This window comes from Macaca nemestrina, chromosome 9 (assembly GCF_043159975.1).
Source record: "Macaca nemestrina isolate mMacNem1 chromosome 9, mMacNem.hap1, whole genome shotgun sequence".
NCBI lineage: Eukaryota > Metazoa > Chordata > Mammalia > Primates > Cercopithecidae > Macaca > Macaca nemestrina.
The window spans coordinates 42,971,500-42,984,516 of NC_092133.1; the positions used below are offsets into that span (position 1 = coordinate 42,971,500).

The 13,017-nt window shown below is 39.5% G+C and overlaps 1 protein-coding gene and 1 pseudogene across 2 annotated transcripts in view; one reads left to right on the forward strand and one right to left on the reverse strand.

Annotated features, from left to right (window-relative positions):
• The window catches only part of LOC105480476 (ribonuclease P/MRP subunit p30), a 29,759-nt gene extending 23,012 nt beyond the window's left edge, over window positions 1-6,747 (reverse strand). Inside the window, exons 1-4 of one of the 2 annotated variants that reach the window (XM_071069512.1) lie at window positions 6,597-6,747; window positions 3,754-3,809; window positions 3,059-3,115; window positions 2,576-2,650 (exon numbers count right to left, since the gene is read on the reverse strand). In XM_071069512.1, coding sequence (XP_070925613.1) covers window positions 2,576-2,650; window positions 3,059-3,115; window positions 3,754-3,809; window positions 6,597-6,678 — 270 coding nt within the window. In that variant the 5' untranslated portion in view covers window positions 6,679-6,747. The remainder of the gene's footprint in view (window positions 1-2,575; window positions 2,651-3,058; window positions 3,116-3,753; window positions 3,810-6,596) is intronic. The other variant, XM_011739413.2, reaches the window with a different exon arrangement.
• A 4,327-nt stretch (window positions 6,748-11,074) lies between these two features.
• LOC105480468 (dihydrofolate reductase pseudogene) lies at window positions 11,075-12,551 on the forward strand (annotated as a pseudogene).
• Window positions 12,552-13,017: the final 466 nt, after the last annotated feature.

A 13,017-nucleotide genomic window follows, 5' to 3' on the forward strand; every position in this document is an offset into this window, starting at 1 on the left:
TGGGTGTGGTGGTAGGCACTTATGTCCTAGATACTTGGGGGGCCTGAGGCAGAAGGGTCACTTGAGTCCCATAGGTTAAGGCTGCAGTGAGCCACATTCATGCCACTGCACTCAAGCCTGGACAACAAAGTGAGACCCTGTCTCAAAAAAAAAAAAAAAAAAAAAAAAAAAGAAGAAAATCTCATTTCAAACCTAAATTGTGTGAGTCTGTATATGAAAAGACTAGAAAAAAAATATATATTTCTACACAAACATATAATCTCTGAATTAGGGAATAAAGTGTCATATTTCTTCTCTGCTTGTTGGCATCTTCTAAAATTTTGCAATCTCTTATTTTGTAAAAAGTATAATAAAAGTTAGGAGGGTATAAGAGAAGCAGCAGGTGCTGTGCTTGAGCAGGTAAGAGGGCCTGCTAGGCAGACCTGTGCTGAGATAGGGCAGGGTCCAGGTCTCAGAAATAGCCAGGATCTGGGATTTGCTCTCCTTCACCTGCCCACTCCCACTTGTGAAGGATACAAAAAGGAACATGAACCAAGATGTTCATGGTAACAAGAGTAAATGAAAGTCTTTACATCTATCAAAAGTCAGCTCCATTTATGTCTACCTGGGCCTAAGGAACCAGAATGCTGCCTTGCAGGTGTATAAGACACCAAAAGTTGGTTTTTCACAATTTCTTTGGCAACAGTAACTATTATAAAGGGGGTCTTTCCTTAATTACTTCTATTCTATGATGGAGATGTCTATCCCAGCTAAAGATAAAACAGTTCACCTTCTCAGGAAATCTCACTTTCTCTCTCCCCTGATAGCAGGCATACCCAAACCTCTCTCATTTAAGAAACAAAATCTCTTTATGTAGCAGATTCTTATCCACCAACCACCCTATGCCTCCCATTCTCCTATGGAGTCAAATTTCTTAAGCAAAGTCAGCAGCAGAGTCTGCATTTTCTCACATCTCTATCATATCCATTGAAATGTTTTTTGCTAAGGCAGCAAAGGACTGTCATATCAATAAATCTGACAGATTTTTTTTTTTTTTTTTTTTGCCTTTCTGCTTGACTACACAGGTATACTGACCCTGCTGACCTTTCATTCCTCCTTTTCTGTTTTCCCTTTGCTTGTTGTCTTTCTACTTCTAGGGCAGTCTCTTCTCAGTCTCCAATTCTAGCTCATCCTCTTTTATACCATTAAATAGTGAAGTTCCTTAGGACTCTGTACTAAACTTCTTCTTCCCACAATGCACGTTGGCCGGGAAGTCTCATCCATTCCCATGATTTCAATTACTCACTGCAGGTGAACACTTCCAAAGCACCATCTTTAATTGGGATCACTCTTCTGAAGGCCACATCTTTTTTTTTGAAATGAAGTCTGGCTCTGTTGCCCAGGTTAGAGTGCACTGGTGTGATCTCACTGCAACCTCTGCCTCTCTGGCTCAAGCGATTCTCCTGCCTCAGACTCTGGAGTAGCTGGGATTGTAGGTGCCCACCACCACGCCCTGGTAATTTTTGGATTTTTAGTAGAGATGGGGTTTCACCACGTTCGCCAGGCTGGTCTTTAACTCCTGACCTCAAGTGATCTGCCCACCTAGGCCTCCCAAAATGTTGGGATTATGGGCGTGAGCCACCGTGCACATCTTTTTTGACAGACTCTTTTGAAACTCTCACAGTAACTCATCAGGATGCTCCCAAACCTGCTTGTTTGTATGGTCCATCTCAGGAAATGGTACCATTACCTACCTGGCTGCTCAGGCCACTCCCTCAGGCCTAGGGAGTAATCATCCTACATCCAATTAACCAACAAATCCTTTCAGTTCTCCCTCCTGGATGCCTCTTAAGTCCCCTCCCTAACTCTCTCTAATCCATTATCTGTAATTCAAACCTCATAATTTCACTCCCTTAGTTAAAATCTTCAAGGGCTTCCAACTGCTCTTGGAATCCTGACCCAAGTTTATATCTCTAACCTCATCCCATGTAACTGGCTCGCTAGGCTTAGCCCTATTGTTTGGTTTCACTTCCCAGAAAATACCATGTTTTCCTTAGCTTCAGGACCTATGCATAATCCATCCTATCTGGGAACACCAGCTCCCTGCTTGTCACCTATATAACATTTACTGACTCTTCCGTCTCCCAGCTTGAATATCAACTTACTCAGGTTACATACTCCCGGAGCATCCTTTATTTGCCACTTCCTTACCTTGGAACATTCCTTACATTTGTAATTATTATTTGTTCAGTGCTTGTCTTGCCAAGTAAACTCTAAGCTTTCTAAGTTCAAGGATTGTGCTCATATTATTCATGGCAATACCCCCCAGCACCCACCTCAAGTCTGGTGCACATGAGTTCAGAATAACAGTTGCCAAGGGATTCTTTAATTGTGGTATCACTACATATGTGCCATGAGTAAACAGAACAGACATATTACACTGTGTGAATTCTGAGGACAAGGAGAGCAGGCAGGTGTGATGGTTTAGGGGGGGCGAGGGAAAATGTAAAAGGGGGAAGACAAAGTGCAACATTGTTCAACATTAATCAATACAACTTACAAGGCCAAAAGGAGAGAAGAAAATTAATTAACTTACCAAAACATTGCAGTGAGATGGATCCGAGACAATAATTGTCAATCTAGTTAAAATTTTAATTGGTCTTGATTTTCCCTATTTAAAAAAAAACATGATGTCAAAAAGCACAAAAGACAACGATTGATTTTCCTGTTTACCAGTGGAAAGTACTCATTAAAAGGTACTGGCTATAAGGGATAGTGAAGATCAGTAAAACCCAGTCCTTGTTCTCTATGAATTTACAATACAGACACAGAAAGGGATGTATGTATCTTAAACTACATAATGAGATAATTTTAAAGTTGTAGGACTTCAGGAAAGAAGATCATCAAAGCAGTATTGAACTGATAGTAAAAGAATGTTTCCTGAAGAGCTGAGCCTTGAGGAAAATGTAAGACTGGTACTCAGAGTAAGGTGCAGCTCAAGTTAGAGAATACACACATAATTAGGTAACTTTTAACTGAATAAATAGATACTATGTTTCTTAAGCAACAAAACACCTACCTGTACAATCGGTAAAGTTGTGAAGAGTTCAGAAACAGCTATTGGTTTTTCAATTTCCTACAACAAATGATAAATAGTTACCGCAGATTGAATACATCAATAGCACAAGGCATAATGGAAAAATTAGGAGGGGTTCTCAGAAAAAAAATACGCATTTATTTTTAAAAGAAAGCAAGGTGATTTCTGGTATTCAAAAAGACTTTTTAAAATTATTTTTAAAAAGAAAGCTAAACAGAGAAGCAACTGTAAACATCAGTGAATAGGAAGAATGAAAACTAATTTTTAGACTGAAATAATCTACAGGATACAGTTGTTGGCCTAAGAGAAATATACATACTTACTAGTAATGTTTAAGAGAGAAATTAGTTAATAAGTCCACGACAATAAAATAAAAAGGACTAAATATTTTGAGTACAGTCCAGCCAATAACAATGCACTTTTTGAACAGTGAAAGTAACTTAATTTCAAATCAACTTTAGGAATCCTGAACACTATATCCTAGTATCTCACAAAAATCTTCATTGTTTATATAAATATGCATCAGTTCAACTGTTAACATATAAAAATAGAAAAGGAATAGTGCACAAAGGAGTGCACTTAAGAAATATTCTAATCTGTAGCTTCCAAATTACCAATATAAACAGAATTAAAAATACCTATTTATGAACTTATTAACTTCAGAAATATTACTTTACCTGTTTCTTTTCCTTAAAGTCAACGATATGATTGATAGCAACAACTGAATAGCCAACTGAAAAAGAAAAATTGAACACTTTTGTTAAATATAACAACCTCTCCTTCCTGTAACACAGGTCCATCCTAAGTCTAGATGTCAAGAGTAGGAGGCCATTTAAGGAGTGGTTATGAATGTGAACTCTAGTGTCAGTCTGCCTGATTTAAAGTCTACGCACTACCACTTACAAGTTACTTAATGTGAAGTTTCAGGTTCTTCATATGTCAAATAGTGAAAATAACAACACTTACTTCATACACCTCTCATGAAATTTAAATAATACACACGAGGTGTTTGAGAACAGTGCCTGGCACATAGGTCTTTGCTTAACCATTATGAATTATTATTAAAATGATACTAAAGACTCTTAACTTTGTGCTTCTCCTTTTCAACTGTCATTCTCTTTCATGTCCCTGTATTCATTTTCATCCCATGAAGTTCCTACTTTATCACTGTCACTTTTATTCTCATTCTTTTGCTTTTTGTCCTTTTACTTCCTTCAGAGACTCCTTTCCTAGAGAGAAATGGAGTGATAACTCCCTCACACCACTGCCGCCCACTTCCCGTTTGAAGCTGCACACCATCGACAGACTGGGAGCTCCTTGAGGTCAAGGGCTTGCTTTATTACCCTCATCAGTTAGCACTGTTCTGGACCTTTGGGCTACCAAAAAAAATCTAAAAATCATGATTCTCATCTTTAATTTTTAAAAATACCAATGGGGATGAAAGGATATTAATATTAAAATACATATCAATGCCAAACTCTCATCAGTTTGTCCAACTTCCTTCTTCCCTTCCTCCCTCAAGTATTTACTGAGCATCCATTACTTGACAAGCCCTAAACTGGTATTGAGCATACAGGATAAATAATACAATCCTTCTCCACAAGAAATTTACAGCCCAGTCTGTTGGAGAACTAAGGCAAATAAGGCAATTAAGCGAGTCATTGTATATAAATACATTTTTTTATAAGTAAGTTTTCTATGGAAGTATATAGCACAATGAAACCTGGTGTAGGGGTCACAAAGCCTCCCTGGAGAAAGTCACCCTTAAAAACAAAAAAATCACATGTATGCCTGTACCTTGGGCTTCACCTTGCACCCAGTTAGTCAAATCAACCAGTCACACCTTCTCCCTATTCTTCTTTACCACACTCCCAAATCTGCTCTAAACTTCCTTGTTATACCCATTTGGGATATCCTTTTGGCTACTAAACAATGTCCCTACCATTCTACAGAAATGTCAACTAGGATCTGTTTCTCCACAAAACTTTTTCCTAGACTACTCCTCATCTGGCAGCTTAGGAGTACTTACTTCCCTAATCAGGCTTTAAGGTATTTTAATTTACGCAGTGTATTTCTGAAGCTTATTACTGGTTTCTTATATCACATCAGAAACTAAGAACCAGGGCTCTGTCTTCCCTATTCTTTGAAAATGTCCACTATTTATTTCCAGACTCATCAAATAGCAGTCCTTTGTCTGACTTGTAAGTTGAGGCAACTTTGTCATATGCCATGAATTCCATTTAATTTATAAAAAAATAACCACTAACAATGTACATAATTACCACATCTCTTTCAAGTGTATTTTAAACTGGGGGAAATTCTCTAAAGAAATCATTACAACTTTTCTTTTTTGTATTTTTTTTAATGTGTTCAGTTTATTGCACAAGCATTAACTGAGTAACTGCCATGCATTAGTGCTTACAAAGTGAATAAGTTAAGCACAGTAAATAAAAGGATAAGACATGGCAATTCTCTTAAGAAGCTCATGATTTATTTAAAAATGGTATGGCATCAGGAAAAGCCTATTGAGGAGGTAATAATTGCGACGAGCTACACCCAAGAAAATTTATTTTACAGGAGCAAAGAACATTAGCGCTAAATGGCCCAGATCATCTTGTCTACTTTCCTCTTCGTGCTGATGAGCAAAGTATCACAGAGATAACATTCATTTAGTGGCAGCAGTGGAAAGGCAAAGTCATTTCGCCAAGGGTACTTCATAAAGAGGACAATTTAAAAAATGGTGTGATTCATTTTGCCAAGAAGTGGTTGTCATTTCTAGCACCACCTCTGAACAGTATCAGTAATCAGAACTCACAATGAGCTGAAAACTGTCTCTGAGGAGCAGATGTTACTGCACGAACCTCTTGATTCTTTTTAATATCTCTATCCCCACACTTTACAGTCTAAGGAATACAGAACCCACGACTAACTCCAATAGTTAAAACAGGTTCTAGTCTCTCAAGGCTTTCGCTTCCCTTCGATTCGGGCCATGCTGTCCTCCTCCACCTCCACTCCACCGTGTATGTCCCCACCTACCCTCTCTCTGTCTGGATAATATTGTTCCAACACTCCCGCATCCTCCTCCTTCTCTGAGCCTCCACGGCGCTTCCTGTCCGTGCCCCAAATTCCAGCATTTGTTTAGATACTGTCGTGAGAGTCAGGAAGGGCTGATAGTAACTTAGAAACTTAGAAGATTGTACACTTGGAGTCCAGCTCCGGTTTCAGTCATCTATCAGCTGTAGGTCCCTACGCGAATCCCTCGCCCTCGTTGGGTGTCTCCGTTCCCTCATTGCAGGAAAGGAGCTGAACAAGGTAACAACCTTGTTCAGTTTTCCGCGCCAGGAATCAGACCAACACCTCGGCGGGCATCAGCCTCCAGGGACATTCCAGGGACATCCCAGAGACTCTGGAAGACCTGACAGAGACTCATCAGGAAACAGTTCCTCCCAAGAGGGTCCCGATGGTCAGGGTGGCATGAGGTTGGGCAGGCGCTGCGGCCCGCGAAGCCGGGGCAACTCACGGTGAGCCGCTGTCTCCACAAGTCCGCGCAGAGCCTTCAGGTCAGAACCCGCTCGCACGTCCAAGTCTGCAAACACCGCCATGCTGAAGTCCCATGACCACCCGCGCGCGCCAGTCTGCGCAGCCGCTGAGCCCGCCCCTCAGGCATGCTGGGAGCTGTAGTTAACCTGCGCAGTCCGTCTCTACCTCCAGTTGACTAGGGATTCGGAGAAACTTACTTTGCCTTCAACTACCACCAGAATTTGTATGTTGAAATCAACAGCTTCATTTCAGTCCCTCTTTGTCTTCTTCTGAATGACAATGTTCGGTTCCCCCTGGAGGGGTTCCAATTCCCCACTATTCAGTACTCCTATAAAATAGTGTAGAAATGAATTCGTTCAACATTCACGCCCACGGTATCTATTTAGCGCTGCTCATGAATCAGAGAATTCTTCTAATAGGTGAATGCTATTTAAAGAGTCCTAAAGAACACGTTTTCCTTTCCTTTCCCTAAAGTCCATTCCGTTGTTTACAATGGACTTTCGGGGAAGAAGGCATTTGTGTATGACTGACTCTAGGACATCAAAAGAGAACTACCCCAAGACGAGGGTACTTTTACCCAATCAGAACTGTTGATGTCAAAGACCGCTAATCTCTGTTGCAGTCAACACCTTCAACCACAAGATGGCAGGGCTCGCTCGAGGACGAGCGGTTACAGCCAACATTGATTTAGCCAAAGACACGTTTGAAAAGGGAGGTGCAAAATTGAGATGTTTTACACTTTTCCAGCTGAGAAATGTACAAGGTGACGCATATCCCACATATCTGATGTTTCCACTTTTTTCCGACTTAGTGTAAATGATCTATTGAGGATTAATAGCAAATTATACTACAAAAGTGTGACGATAGTTTACATCAGTGCTCTCAAACCACCTGTGATAAAGGACCAGTTTCTCCCTCCTTCTCCCCTACCTCCAAATTCTTCACGAACCAGGATGTGGTCCTTTATGCATCACCGGTAAGCAGCCTGGCCTCATGGGAATCACAAATTTGACAGCGCTCGAACTGCCCTATACCTGGCTGAATAGAGTCTGCTGATCAGGAGCTCGGGTATCAGGACAATGCCAAAGTACTGTAAACGTTCTAAACATCTTCACTTTTTGTTTGTTTGTTTTAATAACGTGAGCACAGCAACAACAATCACAGAATTAGAGGCTCGGTCATTTGACCTGGGGAGTGTCCCGGTTGGTGGCCTGCTGAGTTTTCGTTTCGTTGTTTTGTTTTGTTTTTAGAGAGAGCACCTCGTTATTGACCAGGATGGACTCTAACGCAAGCAGTCCTCTCTCCTAGCTGTGATTCACACGCGCCCACTCCCGTGCCCCACCCATCAATTTCTCTATTTATTGATCACAGACAGTTCACAGACAGTCTCTCGTCTATGGACCACACCTTAATTAGTACTCCTTTATGCGATTTTCTTGTCGTTCTCAGAAGGCAGGAGGGATCTGCTCCATGCAGTAGCATGCAATTCTCCTCTTGGTTAACTTTTGTAAAGAAGAGATATTTTGCCTTTTCCAGTACTTGATATTTCCTAAGTAGGAGTAGAAGAGAGTATTACTTCTGCAAATAGAATAAGGTCATATGAAACAAACCCTTTGTTTTTCATGAGAATGTCGAATGTTAATTTTGCAGGGTCACACAGGCATCTTCACCTATGACCATAACAATCTAGATTGGTCAGAAATATGACCAATGTGTGGTGAAGGTGAATAAGGTGATAGTTCAATTATTTTTTCATTTTTAGTTGACACATTGTAATTATACGTATTTATAGGGTACAATTTCATGTTCTGATATATGTATATGTTGTATAATGAACAAATCAAGGTAATTAGCATAGTCATCACCTCATGTATTTTTGGTGATAACATTAAAAAAACTCTCTTCTAGCTGTTTTGTGATATATAAACAATACCTTACTGTTAACCATTGTCACCTTCTGTGCAATACAACATCAGAACTTATTCGTCCTATCTACCTTTGTACCTGTTGAGCAACCTCTCCCCATCCTCCCTCCCCCAATCCCTCCCTAGTCTGTTAACCATTGTTCTACTATTTACTTTCTAGACTTCTATCAAATTAATTTTTTTTCAGATTTCACATACGAGTGGGATTACACAGTATTTGTCCTTCTGTGTCTAGCTTATTTCACTGAAGATAGTGTCATCCATGTTATCCCAAATGACAGGATTTCATACTTTTTAAATGGCTTAATAGTATGTCATTATGTGTATACTACATTTTCTTTATCCATTCGTTCGTTGTCAGACATGGAGGTTGATTCCAAATATTGGCTATTGTGAATAGCGTTGCAGTAAACATGGAGTGCAGATATCTCTTTGACATACTGATTTCACTCTCTTTGGATTATACACCCAGTAGTGCAACTTTCAGGTTATATGAGAGTTCTATTTTTAATTTTTTTAGGAACATCTACTGTTTTTCATAATGGCTATACTAGTTTACATTTCCACCAACAGTAAGTGTTCCTTTTTCTCTACATCCTCACCACCACGTATTTTCATTTATTGTTTTGATAATAGTCATTGTAACTGGAGTGAGGTGGTATCTCATTGTGGTTTTGATTTGCATTTCCTTTATGATTAGTGAGGCTGATGATTTTTTGATTTTTTCATATACCTGTTGGCCATTTGTATGACTTCTTTTGAGAAATGCCTATTAAAGTCTTATCAACCCATCACTTAGGTATTAAGCCCAGCATGCATTAGCTATTTATCCTGATGCTCTTCCTCCCCCTGCAACCCCAACAGGTCCCAGTGTGTGTTGTTTCCCTCCCTGGTCCATGTGTTATCATTGCTTAGCTCCCACTTATAAGTGAGAACACACAGTATTTAGTTTTCTGTTCCTGTGTTAGTTTGCTGAGGATAATGGCTTGCAGCTCCATCCATGTCCCTGCAAAGAACATGATCTCATTACATTTTATGGCTGCATAGTATCCTGTGGTGTATATGTACCACATTTTATTTATCCAGTTTATCATTGATGGGCATTTGGGTTGATTTCAGGCTTTGCTATTGTGAAGAGTGCTGCAGTGAACATTTGTGTGCATGTATCTTTATAACAGAATGATTTATATTCCTTTGGGTTTATATCCAGTAATGGGATTGCTGGGTCAAATGGTATTTCTGCTTCTAGGTCTTTGAGGAATCGCCACATTGTCTTCCACAATGGTTGAACTAATTTACACTCCACCAACAGTGTAAAAGCCTTCCTATTTCTCCTCAGCCTCACCAGCCTCTGTTGTTTCCTGACTTTTTAGTAATTACCATTCTGACTGTCATGAGATGGTATCTCACTGTGGTTTTGATTTGCATTTCTCTAATGATCCATGATGTTGAACTTTTTTCCATACATTTGTTGGCTGCATGAATGTCTTCTATTGAGAAGTGTCTGTTCATGTCCTTTGCTCACTTTTTAATGGGGTTTTTTCTTATAAATTTGTTTAAGTTCCTTGTGGATTCTGGGTATCAGACCTTTGTCAGATGAATAGACTGCAAAAATTTTCTCCCATTCTGTAGGTTGCCTGTTCACTCTGATAATAGTTTCTTTTGCTGTGCATAAACTCTTTAGTTTAATTAGATCCCATTTGTCAATGTTTGCTTTTGTTGCAATTGCTTTTGACGTTTTCATCATGAAATCTTTTCCTGTGTCTATGTCCTGAATGGTATTGCCTAGATTTTCTTCTAGGGTTTTTATAGTTTTGCTTTTTACATTTAAGTCTTTAATCCAAATGAGTTAATTTTAATAAACAAACAAACAAGCAAGTTAATTTTTGTGTGAGGTGTAAGGAAGGGATCCAGTTTCAATTTTCTGCATATGGCTAGCCAGTTTTCCCAGCACTATTCATTAAATAGGGAATCCTTTCCCTATTGCTTGCTTTTGTTAGGTTTCTCGAAGATCAGATGGTTGTAGATGTGCAGTCTTATTTCTGAGATCTCTATTCTGTTCTATTGGTCTGCATGTCTGTTTTTGTACCAATACCATGCTGTTTTGGTTACTGTAGCCTTGTAGTATAGTTTGAGGTTGGGTAGAGTGATGTTTCTAGCTTTGCTTTTTTCGCTTAGGATTGTCTTGGCTATATGCATGCCCAGATAGTTTTTAAAACTTCCTTTTATAGCAATAGTCTTGCTATGTAGATGAGACAGGTCTTAAACTCCTGGCCTCAAGTAATCCTCCCACCTCAGCCTCCTGAAGTGATGATATTACAGGTGTGAGCCATCGTGCCTGGCCAAGTTGCCCATTTTTAATGGGTTATTTATTTTAGCTTTTTTGTTGTTATTATTTCAGTTCCTTATATATTCTGGATATTAAGCCCTTGTAAGATGCATAGTTTCCAAATATCTTCATGTCTGTTCACACTTTTAAAGTTTTTCCTTTGTTGTGCAGAGACTTTTTAGTTTGATTTAATCTCATTTGTCTATTTTTGCTTTTGCTGACTGTGCTTTTGAAGTGTTATTTAAAAAATATTGAGCTGCTGTCATGGTTCGTTCGCTAAACTGCATCGTCGCTGTGTCCCAGAACATGGGCATCGGCAAGAACGGGGACCTGCCCTGGCCGCCGCTCAGGAATGAATTCAGATATTTCCAGAGAATGACCACAACCTCTTCAGTAGAAGGTAAACAGAATCTGGTGATTACGGGTAAGAAGACTTGGTTCTCCATTCCTGAGAAGAATCGACCTTTAAAGGGTAGAATTAATTTAGTTCTCAGCAGAGAACTCAAGGAACCTCCACAAGGAGCTCATTTTCTTGCCAGAAGTCTGGATGATGCCTTAAAACTTACTGAACAACCAGAATTAGCAAATAAAGTAGACATGATTTGGATAGTTGGTGGCAGTTCTGTTTATAAGGAAGCCATGAATCACCCAGGCCATCTTAAACTATTTGTGATAAGGATCATGCAAGACTTTGAAAGTGACACCTTTCTTCCAGAAATTGATTTGGAGAAATATAAACTTCTACCAGAATACCCAGGTGTTCTCTCTGATGTCCAAGAGGAGAAAGGCATTAAGTACAAATTTGAAGTATATGAGAAGAATGATTAATATGAAGGTGTTTTCTGGTTTAAGTTGTCCCCCCTCCCTCTAAAAAAAGTATGGATTTTTACATTAGAAAAAAAGTATTTTGTTGACTTTAGATCTATAATTATTTCTAAGCCACTTGTTTTTATTCCCCACTACTCTTGACTCTATCAGATACCATTTATGAAACATTCTTGCTATAAATAAGTGCTTCTCCAAGACCCCAACTGAGTCCCCAGCACCTGCTACAGTGAGCTGCCTTTCCACACCCATCACATGTGACACTCTTGCCAGTCCTTGACATTGTCGGGCTTTTCAAATGTTGGCAATATTTATTAAAGGTGAAGATCCACATACCCTTCAACTGAGCAGTTTCGCTAGTGGAAATACCAAAAGCTTCCTACGTGTATATCCAGAGGTTTGTAGATAAATGTTGCAGCCTTGTTTGTAACAGTGAAAAATTGAAAACAACCTGGAAGTCCAGTGATGGGAAAATGAGTATGTTTCTGTCTTAAATTGGGAAACCCAAAGTAGATTCCAAGACTGAAATTTCAGTGAAAGCAGTTTATTTGCTAGGTCATACCAGAAACCGTCAGTTGAGGTAAGGAAAAACTGAACTGAGAAGGTAAGAAAACCAGTTTAAAGTCAGCGAGCAGGTTCTCACTGGTAACAAGCTCCATACTGCTGAGATACAGGGAAATGGAAGGGAGAAAACTGGAGTATTGATTCCCCTCTCTCCTTGGTTGTCAGCTCTTTGTCCTGTGTGTGGGCGGAATGTACTCCAGCTGCTCTATAGTAAGTCCCAGGTGTTTGCGGTAAGAAGCTGCTGGCATGCACGGGAACAGCGAATGCCAAACAAAGCAATTCATGTTTAAGTATGTAAGCGTTCATTCATATATATATATATATATGTGTGTGTGTGTGTGTATATATGTGTGTGTGTGTGTATATATATATATATATATATATTTTTAAAGACAGTTTAGCTCTTGTTGCCCAGGCTGGAGTGCAGTGGTGCAATCTCAGCTCACTACAACCTCCGCCTTCCCAAATTCAAGCAATTCTCCTGCCTCAGGCTCCCAAGTAGCTAGGACTAAGTGCACACCACCATGCCTGGATAAATTTTTTATTTTTTATTTTTAGTACAGACAAGATTTCACCATGTTGGTAAGGCTGGTCTCAAACTCCTGACCTCAAGTGATTCGCCCGCCTCAGCTTCCCAAAGTGCTAGGATTACAGGCATGAGTCACCACACCTGGCACATCTTCATTCTTTTTATGTAGTAAAAAGAATAAAACCACGCATGGTTTATTTGAAATATTCTATAATTTAAAAAAATACAG